This window comes from Artemia sp. Qi Xiang Cuo, chromosome 20 (assembly GCF_049724085.1).
Source record: "Artemia sp. Qi Xiang Cuo chromosome 20, ASM4972408v1, whole genome shotgun sequence".
NCBI classification, from domain to species: domain Eukaryota; kingdom Metazoa; phylum Arthropoda; class Branchiopoda; order Anostraca; family Artemiidae; genus Artemia; species Artemia sp. Qi Xiang Cuo.
In genome coordinates this window covers 48,780,879-48,799,264 of record NC_142813.1, presented here as the reverse complement: position 1 = coordinate 48,799,264, position 18,386 = coordinate 48,780,879, and the positions used below count along the sequence as shown (strand labels likewise).

At 33.0% G+C, this 18,386-nt stretch overlaps 1 protein-coding gene across 2 annotated transcripts in view; it reads left to right on the top strand.

Moving 5' to 3' along the window:
* l(1)G0289 (plexin domain containing lethal (1) G0289) overlaps nucleotides 1-10,413 on the top strand; it is a 77,108-nt gene extending 66,695 nt beyond the window's left edge. For both annotated transcript variants that reach the window (XM_089106350.1, XM_089106349.1), the window contains exon 11: nucleotides 3,399-10,413. In XM_089106350.1, the coding sequence (XP_088962476.1) occupies nucleotides 3,399-3,464 (66 nt within the window). In that variant the 3' untranslated portion in view covers nucleotides 3,465-10,413. The remainder of the gene's footprint in view (nucleotides 1-3,398) is intronic.
* The last annotated feature ends 7,973 nt before the right edge of the window (nucleotides 10,414-18,386 follow it).

Here is an 18,386-nt window from a genome sequence, read left to right as displayed (position 1 = left end):
CGGCGTTTTCGTCTTCGTAATAAATACATGACAAAAATTCATATAAACAAATTTTTGGTGTGTTTTTTCAAGTTTTTTTGTGAATTCTTCCCCGAATAAAAAAATACAGCCTTGAGCAAAAATCCTGGATATGCCCTTGTAAATGGTGTATATGCTTAAATGTTCAAATAATTAGTTGATTTTTTAAGGAAATTGGTTTGCCGTTTGCCGTAATTATATATAATTGTCTAATCCCCGAGCTTTCACTCGAGTAAACAAAACTAAAGCTTTTTTTCAATTGAAAGTAAGACTGATGCTAAAATCTAAAAAAAAAAAAAAATGAAAATACTTTTTCTCATGCTGACAAATGGTTCAGGTAGCGCAGGTGGTTGGGTACAAGTCATCTGACGCTTCCAGTGTTCTCCCCAGATTTCTCCAGACTAAAAATGTAAAGCCAAACTGGCCTACATGACGAAACAAAGAAATAAATCTAGAAAAGACAAACACAACTGTGGTCAATATGAGGCCCGCTTGTCATCTCTAAATTAATTTCTTAGATATCTCTAGGCCCCCATTTGGAGCTGTGTCAGCTCTGGCTGAGCTTAAGTAGTTATACTTCTGGCCCGCGTTCCAAACCGAATAATCAGCAATACCAGGACTCCAACCGCTGCTCTTACGGACGCAGGATTTTAAGTCTAGCCACTCGCCAAACTCCCCGTATATGTCTGGGACGTTTCTAGACACTCAGCCCCCTGCTCTATACTGAAGTTTGGTTCGTGCTTTCATGAATCATTCTAGAATGCAACAAATATATCTAATCGTAATTGCAAGTGTTATATTACGCGTGGCCTTGTAAACATTAGGACAGGAATTTCATTGCTTCAAGAAAATCCAACCGAAAGATCCCTTTATTTTTCGAAGCATTGCTATAAAATTTAAGCTTTTCAAATTCTAAACTTAAGAAAAATTATAAATAAAATTAATTTTAAAAATAAAACTAATTTATAAGAAAAACGAAATAAAAATTAAGCTTTTAAATTAAAATTTTTAACATTTCAATTATGTAAAAGTGTTCATTCTTGAAGCATTGACGTAAAACAGTCAAACTATAGTGTAAAGAGAGTGTGTGTGTGTGTGTGTGTGGGGGGGGGGGGTGAGGGAGGCTGCATCCGCTCCCATATAATAGAAAATCTCGGCAATCATAGTAATGTCACCATTTGGCTAGCTTCAACTTAGGACTACTTTAGATATAGTATGTGCAAAGAAAACAATGGTTTTATTGACACCTTTTAAATCAGGGCAACCTGGGTTTGCAACTAATCTCAACTCTTCAGGTGTCTGGACCTCACTTAGTCACATCCAATCAAGACAACAGCTTGTTTCTTATCAGGGCATTCATGACACTGAAGTACAATTATGGAGCAAACTTTCTCAATTACATATCGAACTTTAGATAACTAAGTTTAATAAAAATATATACATGAAAAGAGTCCACTTCTGATGCTGATGCCTTTGTTAAATTTAGATTTTAGTATTCAAGCTAGTAACAGAAGCAACTTTACAAAATTTGCTCTCTAATAGTGGCGGTGGATCTTTACGGAAAAGACACCATGAAAATCAGGATGTCTGAGGACCCTAGTCTGAGGTGTCAGGCCTCTACATTGAAAAATAATTTTGTTTTAAACAACAAAGCATGGGTATAACCTCTACGGTTTTTACTGAAAGTGTTGAGTCTTTGGCTCGACTAAGGGATGTGATTTTATATCTTGGAAAGCTGGAAAGTTTGGAAAGTTGCGGGTGATTTCTGCCCGGGGTCAAAAGGCGGGTCCAACTCCTCCTTAATACAGACCCTACAATGTTTGAGTTCATAGTATATGTAGTCCTATTCTTGCAGTTCGATGTCCATGTAGTTACTTCTATAGTCCATGTCAAACACGACAATCTGAAGTTGCTCTGCCAAGCTTCCGCTAATTAAGGCCATGATTCTGGTTTCAAATGGAAAACTCTCCTCAGTCAGTCAAGTCTGTGGGTGCCAGTTTTAAATTTAAGTTCGACTAAAATCTAAATTTCTTGAAATATGTGACGACTCCCTGGCCCATCACAAAAATATCTTCTAATGACAATCATAAAATATGGTAGATCCAAAAGAGTATTTTACTACGGGTCCAGAAGCGGCACCATCTCGACATTTCGGTGTAGTTTGTAGTTTCATTTCCTTATTAAATCACTGAGACAGAAGATTTTTTTTTTTTTGTAGTATATTGTGGTTTGTCGGGCTTGACTGCTATCTAATGTTTTTAAAAAGGAGTATTATTGATTATTAGAGAAGTGGGGGTGGGGGTGGTTTGTATTTTTTTATTAAAAAAAAAAGGAGTACTGGTTTCGAAACTGTAGTTCGTCTTCTTCTGCCACGTAGAATTTATTTCATCTACATTTATTTACATTTTGTTTAAATAAAACATTTATTTGAAAATGTCTACCACAAGTTTCAATGGAGCCGAATTGTTTTCTTATGCTTAGTTATGAAAAAACAAAACAAGCAACAGAAGCAACGAGAACAACAAATAAGCCTTAAAAACTAATTGAAAACAAAAAATGTAATGAAAACAAAAAATGACTTTTGTGAAATATAGAAAAAACAAGCTTAAATAAAATAAACTAGAAAAACACGGATAAAAGCCAACATTGAAAGAAAATGCAAAGATAGAAAGGTAAAAAAAAACGACTCTTAATAAAACTATGACACGTTACTGTTATCACCTATCATGATATAATCTCAAACACCAAGCTTCTTCAAAATCTCAAGGTCAAACTTACCATCATCGAGAGAAAAAAACGGCGGCAATATAGATGGCTAAGACACAACAAGCGTACGGAAAGCAGTCCTCTCCCGAACGTAGCCTTTGGAAGTTGGGTACATGGTTCTCGACCTAGTAGAAGCCCCAAAGAATGGAAAGAAAACTCCTCGTGGCTCAACTTCCGTACCTTCTCCGCCTGGGCAGAGGATAGAAGTTCATATAGGAGTTACATCAACGGAATGGTAAAATAAGAAGTCCCAAAATGACCTTCAGGGATGGATGGGACTTCTGTCAAGTAACTAAAGCCAAATATTTCATTGTTTTTATAAAATCAAAACGAAAAGCCAAAGATTATATTTTGCCTCTTTAGCTCGGAGGTGTTTCTTCAGCGCAAAACTGTTGTTTCTTGTATAGCCTTATAATAAGTATCTTTTTCATTATACATTTTTACTCAATGCGTGTAATATCAGTTCACATGGTGTTTCTTGTATAACTCTGTAATGATCTTCACTTTCATTATTTGCTTTTAACCAATGGATTTTATATGAATTAATATAATGTTTCTTAAACCTTTTTAATCGTTTTTCAAATACTGTTACTAATTGCTTCTTCTTTTTCTAGTATCGTCCCAGTGCTATTCGATTCAGGAGAGGAGAACCTCAATATACTGCTGCGATCCATATGTAATAGGGAGTCTCTATTGTTTTATATAGTATAGTTTTCAGCTTCCAATTTATTTTGCGTTAGGTCAACTGTTATTCTGGACAAAAATAATACGTACTCCAAACCAAACGCACTCGAGGCGCGTTTTTTAGTTTTATTTCCACACAGATTGTTAGAGTTTAAAATTGTGGAGTTTTTGAAAACCTATTAAATAATTTGAAGGCCTTATTGAAAGCGAGTATATCCGGTCTCCTTTGATCTTGGCACTTTGTTTCCATGTCCGTGTAAAAATTTGCTTAATATTTCGTACAATCATAATTTAAATTATAATAAGTTGAAATCTTTAGACTAAACCAATTTATTTCTAATCAAGTTAAAATCTGATTAAATGGTTAAAGTTAATGGTTTATCCAGGTTTTTTAATTAAAAAAAACTAAAATACGTTATGTGAAATATGGTTCTTCTCCAATTGGACAATATATATCATAATTAGTGTTTTGACACTGGTAAAATGGTCTTTCAGCTTCTAAAAAAAGTATCTTAAAATAATGAAATAATATGTTCTACAATGTTTGATTGTTCCAATTAATGAATGATTTTATTAGAATAATTAAATAATATACTAATTGAGTAAATACTTATTAAAGTTAAAAGAATAAATTAATTTTAAGTTAAAAAAAATTAAGTTAAAGTGAAAAATAATAAGTTAAATGAATAATACAAAAAGAATAATGCACTAACTATAAAAACAATAATTAATACTATAACAAGTTTATAGCCTTGACAGTCTATATAAGTCTATAAAGGTTTGTAACACGTTTATAGTCTATAAGTCTCTAAAAGTTTGTAACAAGTTTATAGCGTTTATAGTCTATATAAGTCTATGAAGATTTGTAACACGTTTATAACGTTTATAGTCTATATAAATCTATAAAAGTATGTAACAAGGTTATAACGTTTATAGTCCACATAAGTCTATAAAAGTTTGTTACAAGTTCATAGCGTTGATAGTCTATATCAGTCTATGAAGATTTGTAACACGTTTATAGTCTATATAAATCTATAAAAGTATGTAACAAGGTTATAACGTTTATAGTCCACGTAAGTCTATAAAAGTTTGTAACAAGTTTACAGCGTTGATAGTCTGTATAAGTCTATGAAGATTTGTAACACGTTTATAAAGTTTATAGTCTATATAAATCTATAAAAGTTTGTAACAAGGTTATAACGTTTATAGTCCACACAAGTCTATAAAAATTTGTAACAAGTTTATAGCGTTGATAGTCTATATAAGTCTGAAGATTTGTAACACGTTTATAGTCTAAATAAATCTATAAAAGTATGTAACAAGGTTATAACGTTTATAGTCCACGTAAATCTATAAAAGTATGTAACAAGGTTATAACGTTTATAGTCCACATAAGTCTATAAAAGTTTTTAACAAGTTTAAAGCATTGCTCGTCTATATAAGTCTATAAAAGTTTGTAGCAAGTTTAAAGAAGTCTATAAAAGATAGCATAACAGTTTGGCAGATGTGTTATTTTTGTCAGTCGACTGCTGAGGTGCCTTGTATTTTCTGCGATTGTGTCTTATGTATGTGATATGAAATATTGAACACGGTTTCTTTAATGTAAAAAGAGTATCGCTACAAAATTTGTAAATTTAATTGTGTTTAATTAGCTTGTAATTCCACGATCTGTTAAAGTCGGACGTATTTAGGGCTACACTAAATTCCCTGAATTTGTTCATTTGGTATAAGTGAAAAGAAAATTTTAGGGTGGTTTTAGTAAAAGACGTTACTATTATAAATACGATTTCTTAATTTGCGAAGAGTTTACCCTTTAAGATGTTTTTAGTTAATTGCTTATACTTGTTATTTGTGCGTTCTCAATTTTAACTTCTCAATTTTAGCACTAAAATCCTTAATTTTTTTCTATTTGCTTAATTAAAATTCTTTCTTGAATAAAACGCTAAGAATTGCTTACCTGAATTAAACTACAGTGTATCAACATTTACTCTTTACGCTTATTCTTTATTTTATTTTTTCCTTATTTATGCTTAAGTTCATGTATTTTTGCATTTCATTTTTGCATTAGTATTTCCAAATACTAACAAACAAGTATGTGTCCAATAAGAGAGTCATGCTTGCTCACGCCATTTACCCGTGCTGCAGCCATTTAAACATTTGCCTCTCAATTACTTTGACTATCTGTTTTGGCTTTTCTCTTTCTACAATTTGCCATGTCTTGATGCAACCTACTGCTAAATACTTGATAACTTCAATTCAAAATCAATTTTGCATTTGCATTTAATTTTGTTCTTTTTAGGTTTTTATTTGCTTAATTTCTTTCAATTAAAATTCTATATTGAAACAATACACTAAGAACTAAAGATGGCTGTGGGGAAGCCTTGGCCCCAATATTTGTATTTTTGCTCTTTTTTTCACTGACTACGAATTGCCCCTTTATTCTCATTGTCCAACGTTCATTCGTAATGTCGCTATGTTGAATCACTTTTGTCACCCTCTATCAAATCACTATTGAGTTTGTCACGTTGAGATCATATTGCCCTTTTTTTCAAGCTGCATGCCCTTTGCCCTTTTGTTCTATTTGGCTGTATTACCCTTTTTCGTCAAGCCGCATGATGTTCCTATTTTTTCCTCTTGAGCACTAAAGGACCGTGCAAATTGTGTTCTGTTGCATCTAGCTGTAAGGACATATAATTTCTTGAAAGTACTAATAAAAGAAAAAAATGTAGAAGAATTGCTTACCTAAATTAAACTAAGACGTATCAACATTTTATTCTTTTTGTTTATTTATTTTTTTGCTTATATTAATTCATTTTCGCATATTCTTTTATTCGGTATATGCCTAGAGAAGGACCTATAGATAAGGAAACATGTTAAGAAAACAATGCTTAGTTCATAATATGTAGAATAGTTATCGTTAACAAATCTTTTATGCAGCTAAGCTTTATCTCCATTTATTTCAGTGTTTTTCCACTGTTTCTAAGAAATTTATAAATTTTTCACAGTACCATTTTTTGTAATTTTGAAAAGTATGCTGAATGCAGGCATTGTCAATTCAAGATTCCGGTTTTTTCTGAAACAAAACGCTATCTATACCTTTTTATTCCATAGAGTTGTCTTCAGTAAATAGACTTTTTATGAATTTCGTATTGACGCCACTGCAATTACTTTAGCATTCTCTAGAAATAAAATTTGGAAAGGGTGCTCTGTTTCAGGGATGATTCAATACTGAACAAAATCTATTGACAAAATGATAATAATATTAAAAAAGTGCAACAGCACTGAAATAAGTGAAGATAAAGCTTAGTTGCATGTAAAGCGTGTTAACTATCATTATTCTGCACATTATAAAGTAAGAATTGTTTTCTCAAAATGTTTCCTTATCTATAGGTCCTTCTATAGGCATATACCTTTGATTCTTTTTTAGGTTTTTATTTGCTTAATTTCTTTAAGTTAAAATTTCGTGTTGAATAAATACGCTTAGAGATGAAGACGGCTGATTAGAAGTCTCGCCCCAAATATTTGTATTTCTTCTCTTTATTTTCACTGGCTATGAATTGCCTCATTATTCTCATTGTCCAACGTTCATTCATAATGTCACTCTGCTCAATCACTCTTTTGAATCACTAACGGCACCCTCTATTAAATCATCATTTAATCACTGCAAGAAATTTAACAGTTAAGCTCAAAAACGTACAAATTGCTATGAATGTACAATCCTTGCTCAAAAATTTGCGAAATTTCGTATCTTAGATTTTCATTTCATTTTTCATACCTTTTGAGAATTTAAACGCATTTCCTGTTTATTCACATGTCTTTTAGGGTCATATGACATATAAGCTGTGTTACTGAATGTTTTAAGGTTACTATATTACATACTGTATAGGATGTTTGGGGCACATTTAGCAGTTTGATAAGGAAAAGAAGAGCTGTCAGGTAACTAAATAAATTAAATAAAATCAAATTAAAGTTAAGACTAATAAGGTAAAGTATACTACTAAAATAATGACTCGCTTATTGAATAAAGACTATTTAAATTAAAAGGATTATTTTAATTAATGAATAATTAGAATAAAAATAAAAAATTTAATTAACAAAAAATGCAAAGGCCTAACAATATTGTACCTTTCAATAAATTTTACTTAAAACTGTCCTTAAAAACTACCTTAATTGAATAATTGGTCCAATGTAGTACTAGAAGAGCGATTGATGTCTCTGTCAACACTGCTTCATATAGGTTAGTTCATGAAATTGAATCTAGGGGTTTTGGACATAAGGGATGCTGTACTCGTACAAATTCACCATATTTTAAAACAAATTGGGAAATATCATCTCTGCGACGCTTATAAGTAGTATCAAACGTGATAGAGGCTAAAGCATTTAATTAACGTGATATAGCCTGAATAACTGTTTTAAGGTCCTCCATCAGTTTCGTTCTAGGTTTTTTTTGAGGTGATCTCTGCAAACCATCAGGGTCCTGACGGGTCCGCTGCCCCCTCACCAGTTTTTCTGACATTAAATTCCTTTTATTTTATATTTTTCACTCCTATTAAGGCACCTCCTCCCCCAGATTATGAGGCCTAAACCCGCTACTGTGTTGAAGCTCGTATACCCACTCAAACACACCAATGAATCGCTCAAGTGCATCACCATGTCAAATAATAATACAAGTTTTTTTATTATAAGGAATGCTGTCCAGTCCCCAAGGCAAAATAATATTTACTTTACTTTAACCAATCGAAATACCTGTACAGTTGACACACAGTGTTTTGTAAATTAGGATTAAATTTGGCCTCTTTTATGGCATAGACACATAAAAAGTATTTGCTATATAAAATTTTTTCGATGGCCCGTCATAGTTTGGTATTAGAGGTGGCTAATTTGCAGGTCGCCAATTCGTTTGTTTTAATTTAACTTTTTTATTCGTTTTTTTTTAACGTTTAAGATGTGTAATTATAGATAATTACACAAATAATTAATTGATATAAATATGTAGTCTTAACATAAATATGTATGTTATTATAGATAATTTGTTTTTCTTGTTTAACTTGGTACGCAATTCCTGTTTTTGGTTTTAAGGCAAGTTTTGTAGTGATGCTCTTTCAGCTTTTTTTCATTTTAAGTCTGGGTTTTAAGTCCTTTTGAATTTTTTTTACATTGTGTCTGCAACACCTGTAAATTCTGCACCATTTTAATCGAACTATAATAATATCTATGGATCCACAGGACGGGACAGGGAAAAGTCTCCTCCCAGAATTACTTGAATGCCTTCTAGCATCCACGTACGCAGCAATTTGTTGTTTTTTTTTTGGGAGGGGGGAATCCTTCAAACCCATTATTCTGTGAGAAAAATTATGGGAAAACAAAAAAAATTGTGAGATTTCGGGGGCCCGGAGCCCCCTCCCCCTCTGCGTACGTCCCTGCCTACTAGGTGAATTTAAAATAAAACCAACCACCATCGGGGGTTGAAATGTTTTCTTTCTTTTTTCTGAATAGTTTGCAAAATTACGATTTTTGACACATTTTGTTCAGTTCTGCCAGTAAATTGGAAGTCCCGTGTCTTCACAGCTACGTTCTGACCAATAGTTTTTCTTGACAGATAAGCTTAAATTCATATTGAAATTCAGTTCATATCGAAATTCATTTCATATCAAATATCAATTTCAATACCAAATAATAATTGATATTCGAAATTATCGCAATTCAAATATCAATTTAAATTCGTATCGAAATTACATTCATTAAGTTCAATTACAAATTTATATATCATTTGAAATCTCGTTTTAGTTTCAAACAATTCTCCTTCTCCAAGGAAAGTAAGCAGGTTATGACTACTAATACAACTAAATTGTGTTTCTTTCTTCTTGAATAAGTGTTTTTATTAAACACTATAAGTGTTTTGTATACACTATTAAGTGTATTAACTAATTATTGTGAATAAGTGTTTTAACAAGTTTAAACACTGTAATTTAGTGTTCATATTTCAAAATTTTCTAGTTACTTTGACTTTTTTTAAACAGAATCTCGAATATCAGCTTGTGCCTTTTTGTTCATATCTATCTTTTAATATTTTACTTTTCGTCATTTTTTTGCACGAATGAGTATTTAGTTTGTTTGTTTTTTTCGTGCTATGTCTGAATTGACATATAATTCTGCATAATACTTTTTCTTATGCTCAATCTATGTATCCCTTTTTGAAGCTATTAATCTTTTTTTCTTCGTCTTCTTCAAGAAACTAAAGAGAGCCTTGATATAGATTTGAGCATGATTCTTAGGGAAACGTCACAGATTTTGTAGGGTCTTCCGCTCTAAAAAAATAAGCATTATAGGATTTCTTTAAAAAAAATTAATTGAAAATACTTTCACCCTTTAAGGAATGCTATAGGATCCTTTCTAGGAAAAGGATCCTTTTAAGTGAAACTTAAAAGATTCTATGATCTTGTAAAAGGAAAAAGAAAAACAACAAAACATTACAGGATGTCTAAAAAAATATATTGAAAGCCCTTTCACCCTTTAAGGAAAATCATTTTTATATTTTAAGAAAAGAGTTCTTATTAGGAGATTCTCAAATATTATATAGAAGCTTTTGATGTAAAAAAGATAAACTCTGCCGGAAAAAAAATGGAGGTTGACAATGCGTCTGCTCTTTAAGATATGCCTATAATGAACTGTGCTTATAATTAGATATTCAGTCGTGTATTAGTAAGAAAAGTGCCTTTCAAGTTTATGAGTTTAGTGTTTTAGTGAAATTTGAGAAGAGTTGCAGACATAGGGACCATTTAGACAAAAAAAAAGAATCGAAAATTGAGTAAACCTTTAAGTGAGATTTATATGTTATATATTGTTTGTATATTCACTTGGGATTACGCTGAATTTACCTAAGTGCTCTTGTTATCGTTTTGGTATGGTTTGTGCAAAAGTAGATTAATAAAACGATAATCGATGTATATAGTTCTTTTCTAAACGGATGTTAGTGCACTAAGATCTGACGTCTTTCATTCACAGATTTTTCGCTAATTTCCCAATGTAGCTTATGGCCAGGGGCATCCCGTGGATGGGGGGTGGGGAAGGGCGCGCCATCCCCCAACGTTTTTGGCATTTGGTTTTACCAGAAATTTTGCATTCGGCTTTTTGCAGAAATTTTGTAAAGTGGGCCGAAATTTAGCAAAATTCTTTATTTCTGCAGAAAATTCGGCATAAATTAGGTAGCGATCCCGTAAAATTTACGAAGATCGACCCCCCGAATAAAACGAGCCTTGGAACGCCCCTGCTTATGGTTGCAGAGTAGATGGATCTCTGATGGACAGAGCGTGGGACCAGGGTACGATTATAAATTTAGAACAAGCGTCTATAATGACCCTTTAATCTGTACAAACAACACATGTGATAGAAATACAAAAAAATAAAATGGTTTAATAAACCCCATATGCTTTATCCCCATACCTCTACCCAATGTTTGGTATCGAATTAAAATTTCACAAGAAACTGAGAATTTAAATGGTTGTTCTATAATGGCTTTTGAAACAAGAATGGAAAGAGAACTGGTAGAGGTTTTGCTAAAATAGATACAAAATGAATATTAGCCCACTGATGGTATATTGAGGTGCAGAATTCTTCAGATAGCGCCAGTGGTAAAAGTGGCAGTTAGTTTATTAAAGTGAAAGAGAAAAAAAAATCGATCCTCCAGCGAGTAATATTAGTCTCTAACTTAAATATGGCAATTCAGACAAACTTTATTCTATATTTTAAAGAAGGTAGTGTAACGGGATTGCCTTCAGGTAAAAAAGATATTACTAGATTTTAGTGATCTTCTATAATTTAGTGATTTGTGTACTAATTTAGTAATTTTCGTTTTTGGCAACATAAAAAATCCCTAGGGGTGGCAACCCTATAGTATGGCCATATGAACGAAGCCTTTTGGAATTATTCCATTTATCAATTCCCGAAAATCTTAAGTTTCCTTCACCTAGCCTAACTGCCTTCCTCAACTAACAAACTTTTCCGTATGCTGACCAATAATCCGTGTAGCGCAGGTACCGATCTCCTGATTCTCTGCTTTTGGACGGGAGTGCAATGGGTAGTTGAGGGCAAAATGGTTTGAAATGAATGTAAAATAAATGAATGAAATGAAGACTTGCTTAGAAATTATGCTAAAAATGTATGATTACATGATGAATATTTTCCAAAGTAAAACATTAACAAATGGGCATGGCATTTCTTTCTTAAATCTTTGGTTTTTTATCCACAAGTGTGTATGTAATGTGGCTTATACATTAAGCAAAACTTTTATGTTTATTTCTCAAATATAGATAATATGAACATTAAATATGAGGAGCAAGGATGAGAAGATATAGATAAGAAATATAGATAATATGAAATATAGATAATATGAACATTAAATATGAGGAGCAAGGATGAGAAGGTATCAAATTTTAGCCTTTTTTTTATATTAGGGATCTCGGTCCTTAGGCACAGAATTTACTTCAGCCTTGATACCAGTTCTTGATGCAAGACTTGATACTATTATTTTGATGCAAGATTAAAAATGAATGAGATGAAATTATCCATCTATTTTACTTCACTGCTCCCCATAAGCTAGACGTCAAGAGTTCTGGACGAACTTCCTTGAACTAATGATTATGGGATTATTTTAATTTTAGTTTTAACGAGGACATTTTATTGAAGTCTTATTCTCTTTATATTATATTATATTATATATATTGTATATATTACATATGTATACATATATATTACATATATATATATATATATATATACATATATACATATATATATATATATATATATATATATATATATATATATATATATATATATATATATATATATATATATATATATATATATATATATTATATTATATATATATTTATATATATTATATTTTATATTATTTTTATATATTATATATATATATTTTCTTTGCTGAAGACAGCCCTTGGATATGAGGCCGAAATGTTCATTTAAGGTTTAAAGAATGTTCACTGTCCTGGGTGACATTCCCATTGTTTTACCTGTTGTTTACTTCACTCCTTCGTGCTCTTGACTTTCAACCCTTTTACGGGGTAGCACAAAACTACAGAAAAAGAGCAAAAAAAAAAGAAAATGCGTCGTCGTTACAGGCCATTCTATTTATTTCAACTTAAAAGTTTACTTTAAATCAAATGAATTCTTTTTTCTACAGTTTCTATGGAAAAATTATATTTTTTTCTGGAAACATTTTCTGGAAAAATTCTTAGTGTACATGCTTAGATAAAATTAGGTTGTTTTTAAATGAAGTTTACCATTTCATCTACATAAATTTTCTGAAGTGAGTAGGAAATGAACTTCCTTAATAAAATGTGTTTGTATAACCGATACTGTTACGTATGGCCTGAAAAACTATAATTGAAAAACTATAATTTTTAAATTGGACTCATAGTTATATTTTAATGACATCACTTATACCTTTTTGACACAAAGACGTGATTATTAATTTCCTAAAGTTAAATTCATGTTAAAGGTATGAAAATTATCATAAATGGAATATCAATTTAAGAGCAAAATATCCCTTTTTGTCTTAGTTTGATTTTAGCCGTCTCAGTTGTTTAGTATATTGAACGTTTTATCTTCCCAAGAAGACCTTAAATATTGTGTGAGTTTCTATTTAATTTTTGCTGCATTGATTAGTTTTAGCGATTGATGGAAATGAAAATAGTTTTTAGGGAAAGAAAATAAAAAATCAACTCGAAAGTTGATATACGCGATAAATCAACTCGACAAGTGTAACACTTGTTCTTTTCAAATGAAAGTAAAAAGTTAAAGTGAACTTAGATTAACCTATAGGCTATTTAACGGGGTTTACCACCTCCCTCAACCTCCAACTCATTGTGCTAAAGTTTAACTTGGGCCAAACCAATTACAGCCCTTTTCTATAATGCAGGCTCTTGTATCAGAGACAACGCTTTACCGTGGCTTGAACTAAAGAGCCATAATCAAGAGTGGTTAGGGGGTCTGAATCCTCCCCCCCCCCGAAATATTCGTCCAACTCGTAAAAACGTTATAAAAATGCATAAGAAAACAGTTTTGATGTACGATTTTAAAAAATTTCTAAGTCCCCCCCCCCCAACAAAAAATAACCCCTCCCGAACAAAAATCCTGGATATGGCCTTTGTCATAAGCCTTTAAATTTTTTCCCAGAGCCTCTTAATATAGAAATGGTTGTCATAGAAATTTCTAAGGTGGCTTATTTGATTAAAAGTTTAACTTTTTTGAAAGTTAAACGTTTCAAATGGGGCAACCAGCCCTCCCCACGCTCTTTTAGCTGCTCTTCCCAAAGATATCCAGTCAATATTTTTAGAGTGTTTTTTTCAAATTAGTCTAAAGGTTAAAAAACTGCATCTTCAAGGATTAGGACCGCCTTCTCACAATCACATGGATAAGGAATCGAAATATCGCAAATTGTCTATTGTTTACATATGGGGCTTTTATTGGGAGAGGGACTGGGGTATGCTTAATCCTGGGTCTCCAAAAAGGCTTAGGCTCTCAAGGTGAAACTTTTAGAACTGATTGAAGAGGGTATTAAACAAAACAGACACTAGACTAAACGTGTTAAAGTGAAATTTTAGGGAATGTTAAGGGAGACTTTTTATGGTTAGTAATGCGACTGCAATTATGACTACTCGTGAGTATGACACTATTAGCATTGCCTAGGATTATTTGCGACTGTCTGCACGAATGCTTGGGTCTGAATCTACGCGTGATTAGGACTACGAATACATTTAACCGTAAATACATCTACTTGCATCTGTAACTGCGATTACTTGTGACTCTGGCTACTTGCGACTGCGGCCACTTGTGCGTGCGATAACTTGGAACTGAGACTACTGATTTTGGCTGCAGTTACTTGCTACTGGATGTTAATAGCTCTTTCAGATATTTCCTGATCTTCAACTTGTTTCATCTTTGTAAGTCTGTAATCTATTTCACTCCAAAGTAGGGGCAACATACGCATTGCGGCAAAATATTTAAAGTGAGAAAGGAAAACGCTAAACTGCTATTCCAGTTTTGGAGGAAGGAAAGCTGTTCAGAGAAGAATTGAATTTGAGATTTGTCTTGAAATATTAAAAATGACTGAAGAGATCATCCAATCTGAACTTTTGTTTTAAAAGCTTGGTAAGTTCAGTAGTTCTTTTCAATCATACTTAACATTTTAGTCAATTTCCAGCATTTTCTAAACAGAATAAATATTGTTCCAATAGCTACTGCTTTTAGTGTTCTGATTCAAAACTCTCGCACGATTCAGCGCTCAGTCAGCTCTCACGAGAGCTCAGTCAGAGCTCACACGAGTCGGCTCTCAGCGCTAAGAGGACCAAACCTTTATCCGACGATTAAGAGGGTGCCAGGGAACCCAGAAACGGATAAACGAAATTTCTGTTTTCTGATCAGAAAGCTACTCAAACAACAGGAACTGCATTTGCAGAACAAAGGCCAGAGAAAAAGAAACTGATAACTGAAAATTAAGGTAAAATGTTGTTTTGTCAAAATTTCAATAGGTACAGACCTGTCACGTAGGCAAATTTCAGGACCTTCTAGAGGGAAAGGGAGTGGAGATAGTTACTTAAAAATACCTTCTCGGGACAAACTTTAGCCTGTAGACCCATCCCTGAAAGTTTCATTTTCCTAAGCTAACCTCTTTCCAAGATAGCCAAAAGTTTTTAAAGTAATATTTTACTATTCTACTTTAATATATTACATACTATATATATAATAATATGCTATGTATATATATATATATATATATATATACTATATATATATATATATATATATATATACTATATATATATATATATATATATATATATATATATACACATATTAAATAAAAAAACAAACGAGTTTTTTCAACTGAAAGTAAAGAGCAGCATTAAACCTAAAAACAAACAGAAATTACTAAGTATGTGAGCGGGGTTTCTCCTTCCTCAACATCTTGCTCTTTATACTGATTTTTTTATTACTTCTAAAGAAGCCTCCTATTGTTCTAAGTATGCTAACATTGTGTTTCTGGAGCCATTCTTAAAGAATTGGGACAAAATTTGAACTTTAGTGTAAAGAACAAGGTGTTGAAGAGGGGGCAACCCCTCCTAATTTCTGGAGGAGTTATAATTTCTGATAGTTTTTTAAATAATGCCAGGAAATCTGGCTCTACCTACACTGAAAAATCCCTCATCCCCACGTGTATATCCCCTAGACAATTCAATCCTGGGGAAAATTTACTGAGGACAATTACCCTTAACATCTCCAGGTGTAAAATTGACTTAGTAAAGAGACAGCAAGACATGGGACTACTGGATTGATATGATCATCCCTGTAAGAAAAAAGACAATGCATTCATGATCTTTCTTTTGGCAAAATTCCACATTTTTTTAGATAGGAGCTTTAAATCTTAAGCTGTGGGGGTTTTTCATCCTCAAACACATAATTTCCAGACCTTTCACCTGCACTGAACAAAAAGCTCACTCAAAATTAAATTTTGATTGGTTGTCTTTGGGGAAATAATGGGCGTGGAGGGGGGGCGGCTGGTTGCCCTGCAATCACTTTCGAATATTAGAAACATAGTTAAAAGAAAAACACTATTAAAACATGTCTTTGAAGATATTATCTTCAAAAACATAAATACTGGACATTTCAAATATGCTGAACAAAATGGCTTTCTCAGAATTTTATTTGGATGTGTTTTGGGACGTCATGGGAGTGGAGGAGGGAAGGTGATTGCCCTCTAATGCCTTTTGACTGTTAAAGAGGGCACTAGACCTTTCAATTTCTAATCCAATGAGCCCCCTCTGAAGTTTACACTTTCCATAAAAACCATATGTGCCCCCGGGCCGTAAATTACAACTCTTGCCCAAGGGATCCACGGGGGGGGGGGTAGGGGGTTCTAATGTTCAAAGACATAATTACTGGGAATTTCAATTACGGTAAACAAATTGGCTATCTAAAGATTTTGATTGGAAGTATTTAACCCTTAACTGGCAGGGTGAAAAAAAGTTACACTACTCGTAACTGCTGGGTGGGGTCTGCTGGACCCCAGTTTTTAAAAATTTGAAAAAAATACCGTTTTAAATGTATTGCTATTTTACTTTCTACAAACCCAGATACATCAGCTAGAAACACTAAAATACAAAAATCATCCCACTAGTCGCATTTGAGGCATAGGAACTTGGAATGTTCTATACACCCCCTTTTTCGACATGCAGTGCACGTACACCATGATTTTCTGTCCTTTCTTCGGGGACAAATGATGCAACGACCTTTTCGGTCATTGAATTCTGAAGAAGATACCTGAGGGACATTCTCAGCTGAAGATCTTGTAATGTTGTCGAGCCAAAAACGCAGTTCTCGTGGGATAGTTTGAAGGGTTTCTCTGATCCTAAGTTGTGGGTTAATGAGGTATCGTCCTAACTCTATCAGCATTTTTCTTTGGGCCAAGTCATTTTCTTGGGGTCTTGAGTAGCTCAAAATGACGCTGGTATTGACTCCAGGTATGTCCAGGATCGCATGCCACACCGCCATGAACCATCTTCTCGTGCAGCAGCTGGTCGTGTAATTAGAACACCTTTGGTCTAGAGAGTCTACTCCACTTTTTATTGGGTTGCATGTCACGATTATCTCTAGTTTACTATATTCTCGTGATCAATATCTGATGAAAAGTGTATCAATAAAGCAAGAATTACTGCTTTGTTTTTCTTTTGAACAAACGACACCAGGGTCAGATGGTCTCTAATCCTGAAGATGGATGAGTTGGGTAGCCATCTATGACTAGCATAGAAATGGGTGGGATTTCCATTTTGCTCTTTCTCACTGCTCCTACATGGTAATTCCCATGGGTCTGAGCAATTCTATAAGCTCTACAAATGTGAACCAGCAGACAGATAGAATGTGGAAAATGTGGCAATAGACAGATAGAATGTCTTCAAGACCGCTAGGCATTGATTTTTCATTCCATACTTTGTTCGGTTTTGAGGGAATGTACATTTTAAATGTGCACTGTCCTCTAATTCCAACTAGCATTTCATCAAGTACTCGCCTGGTGAGTAATTTGCTTTGCAGTTAGTGACAAAGAGGTTAAAAACCTCTTTAATGGCAGCTAGAGGTCCACTTCTTTCGTGGCGTGTGTGCCTATTATTGAACCGAAGACAGCTTTCCAGATACTCAAATTGCTTCAGGCTCATCGTAGTGCGGAGAATGTCCCACACACTTCCATCGGCTGCAAAGATACTTTTGCAATCCTCAGTGCCTGACTTGAATAATCTAAAGAGATACAGAAGGCCTAAAAAGACATGCATTTCTTCGAAGTCGACTGGGTATAAATATTTACATCTCTGACGAATTATGACTCCCAAAGTATTACAAAGAGATCCAAGTTTTAAAAATAAAAAAATTAGCATTAGAGCAGAGACTGTTAAATCAAATAACTCTTTGTTGTGTCAAATAATTCTTTGTTGTCTTTGATGTGTTTACCTATGTTTTTTTGTAAATTACCAAGACCAATTTTACTATTTTAAGATAAACACTATTCGGATAAAGTTTCAAAGGGGAACTTATTGTAATTTAGGTTTTTTTCTTTCTGCTTTTATTTCCCTTTTTGTTATGATATTTTGTTCCAGGCTTACAAATAGATTAATTTTATTTCCATTAGTAGTTTTACTTTTTTTCCTTTATCAATCAAACTGTCACCATTTCTTTCTTATTCTACTATAAAACTCTCATGGTTTCTCAAGTTTACCCCAATTGTGAAATTACAGAATTTTGGTACAAAACCAGTGAAATAGATGTTAAGATGAAATTAAAATAGTCACAAAGACCAAGAAAGATGTTGCATCAGCTAAAGTCAAACCCAGTTTAGGTTATAAGGA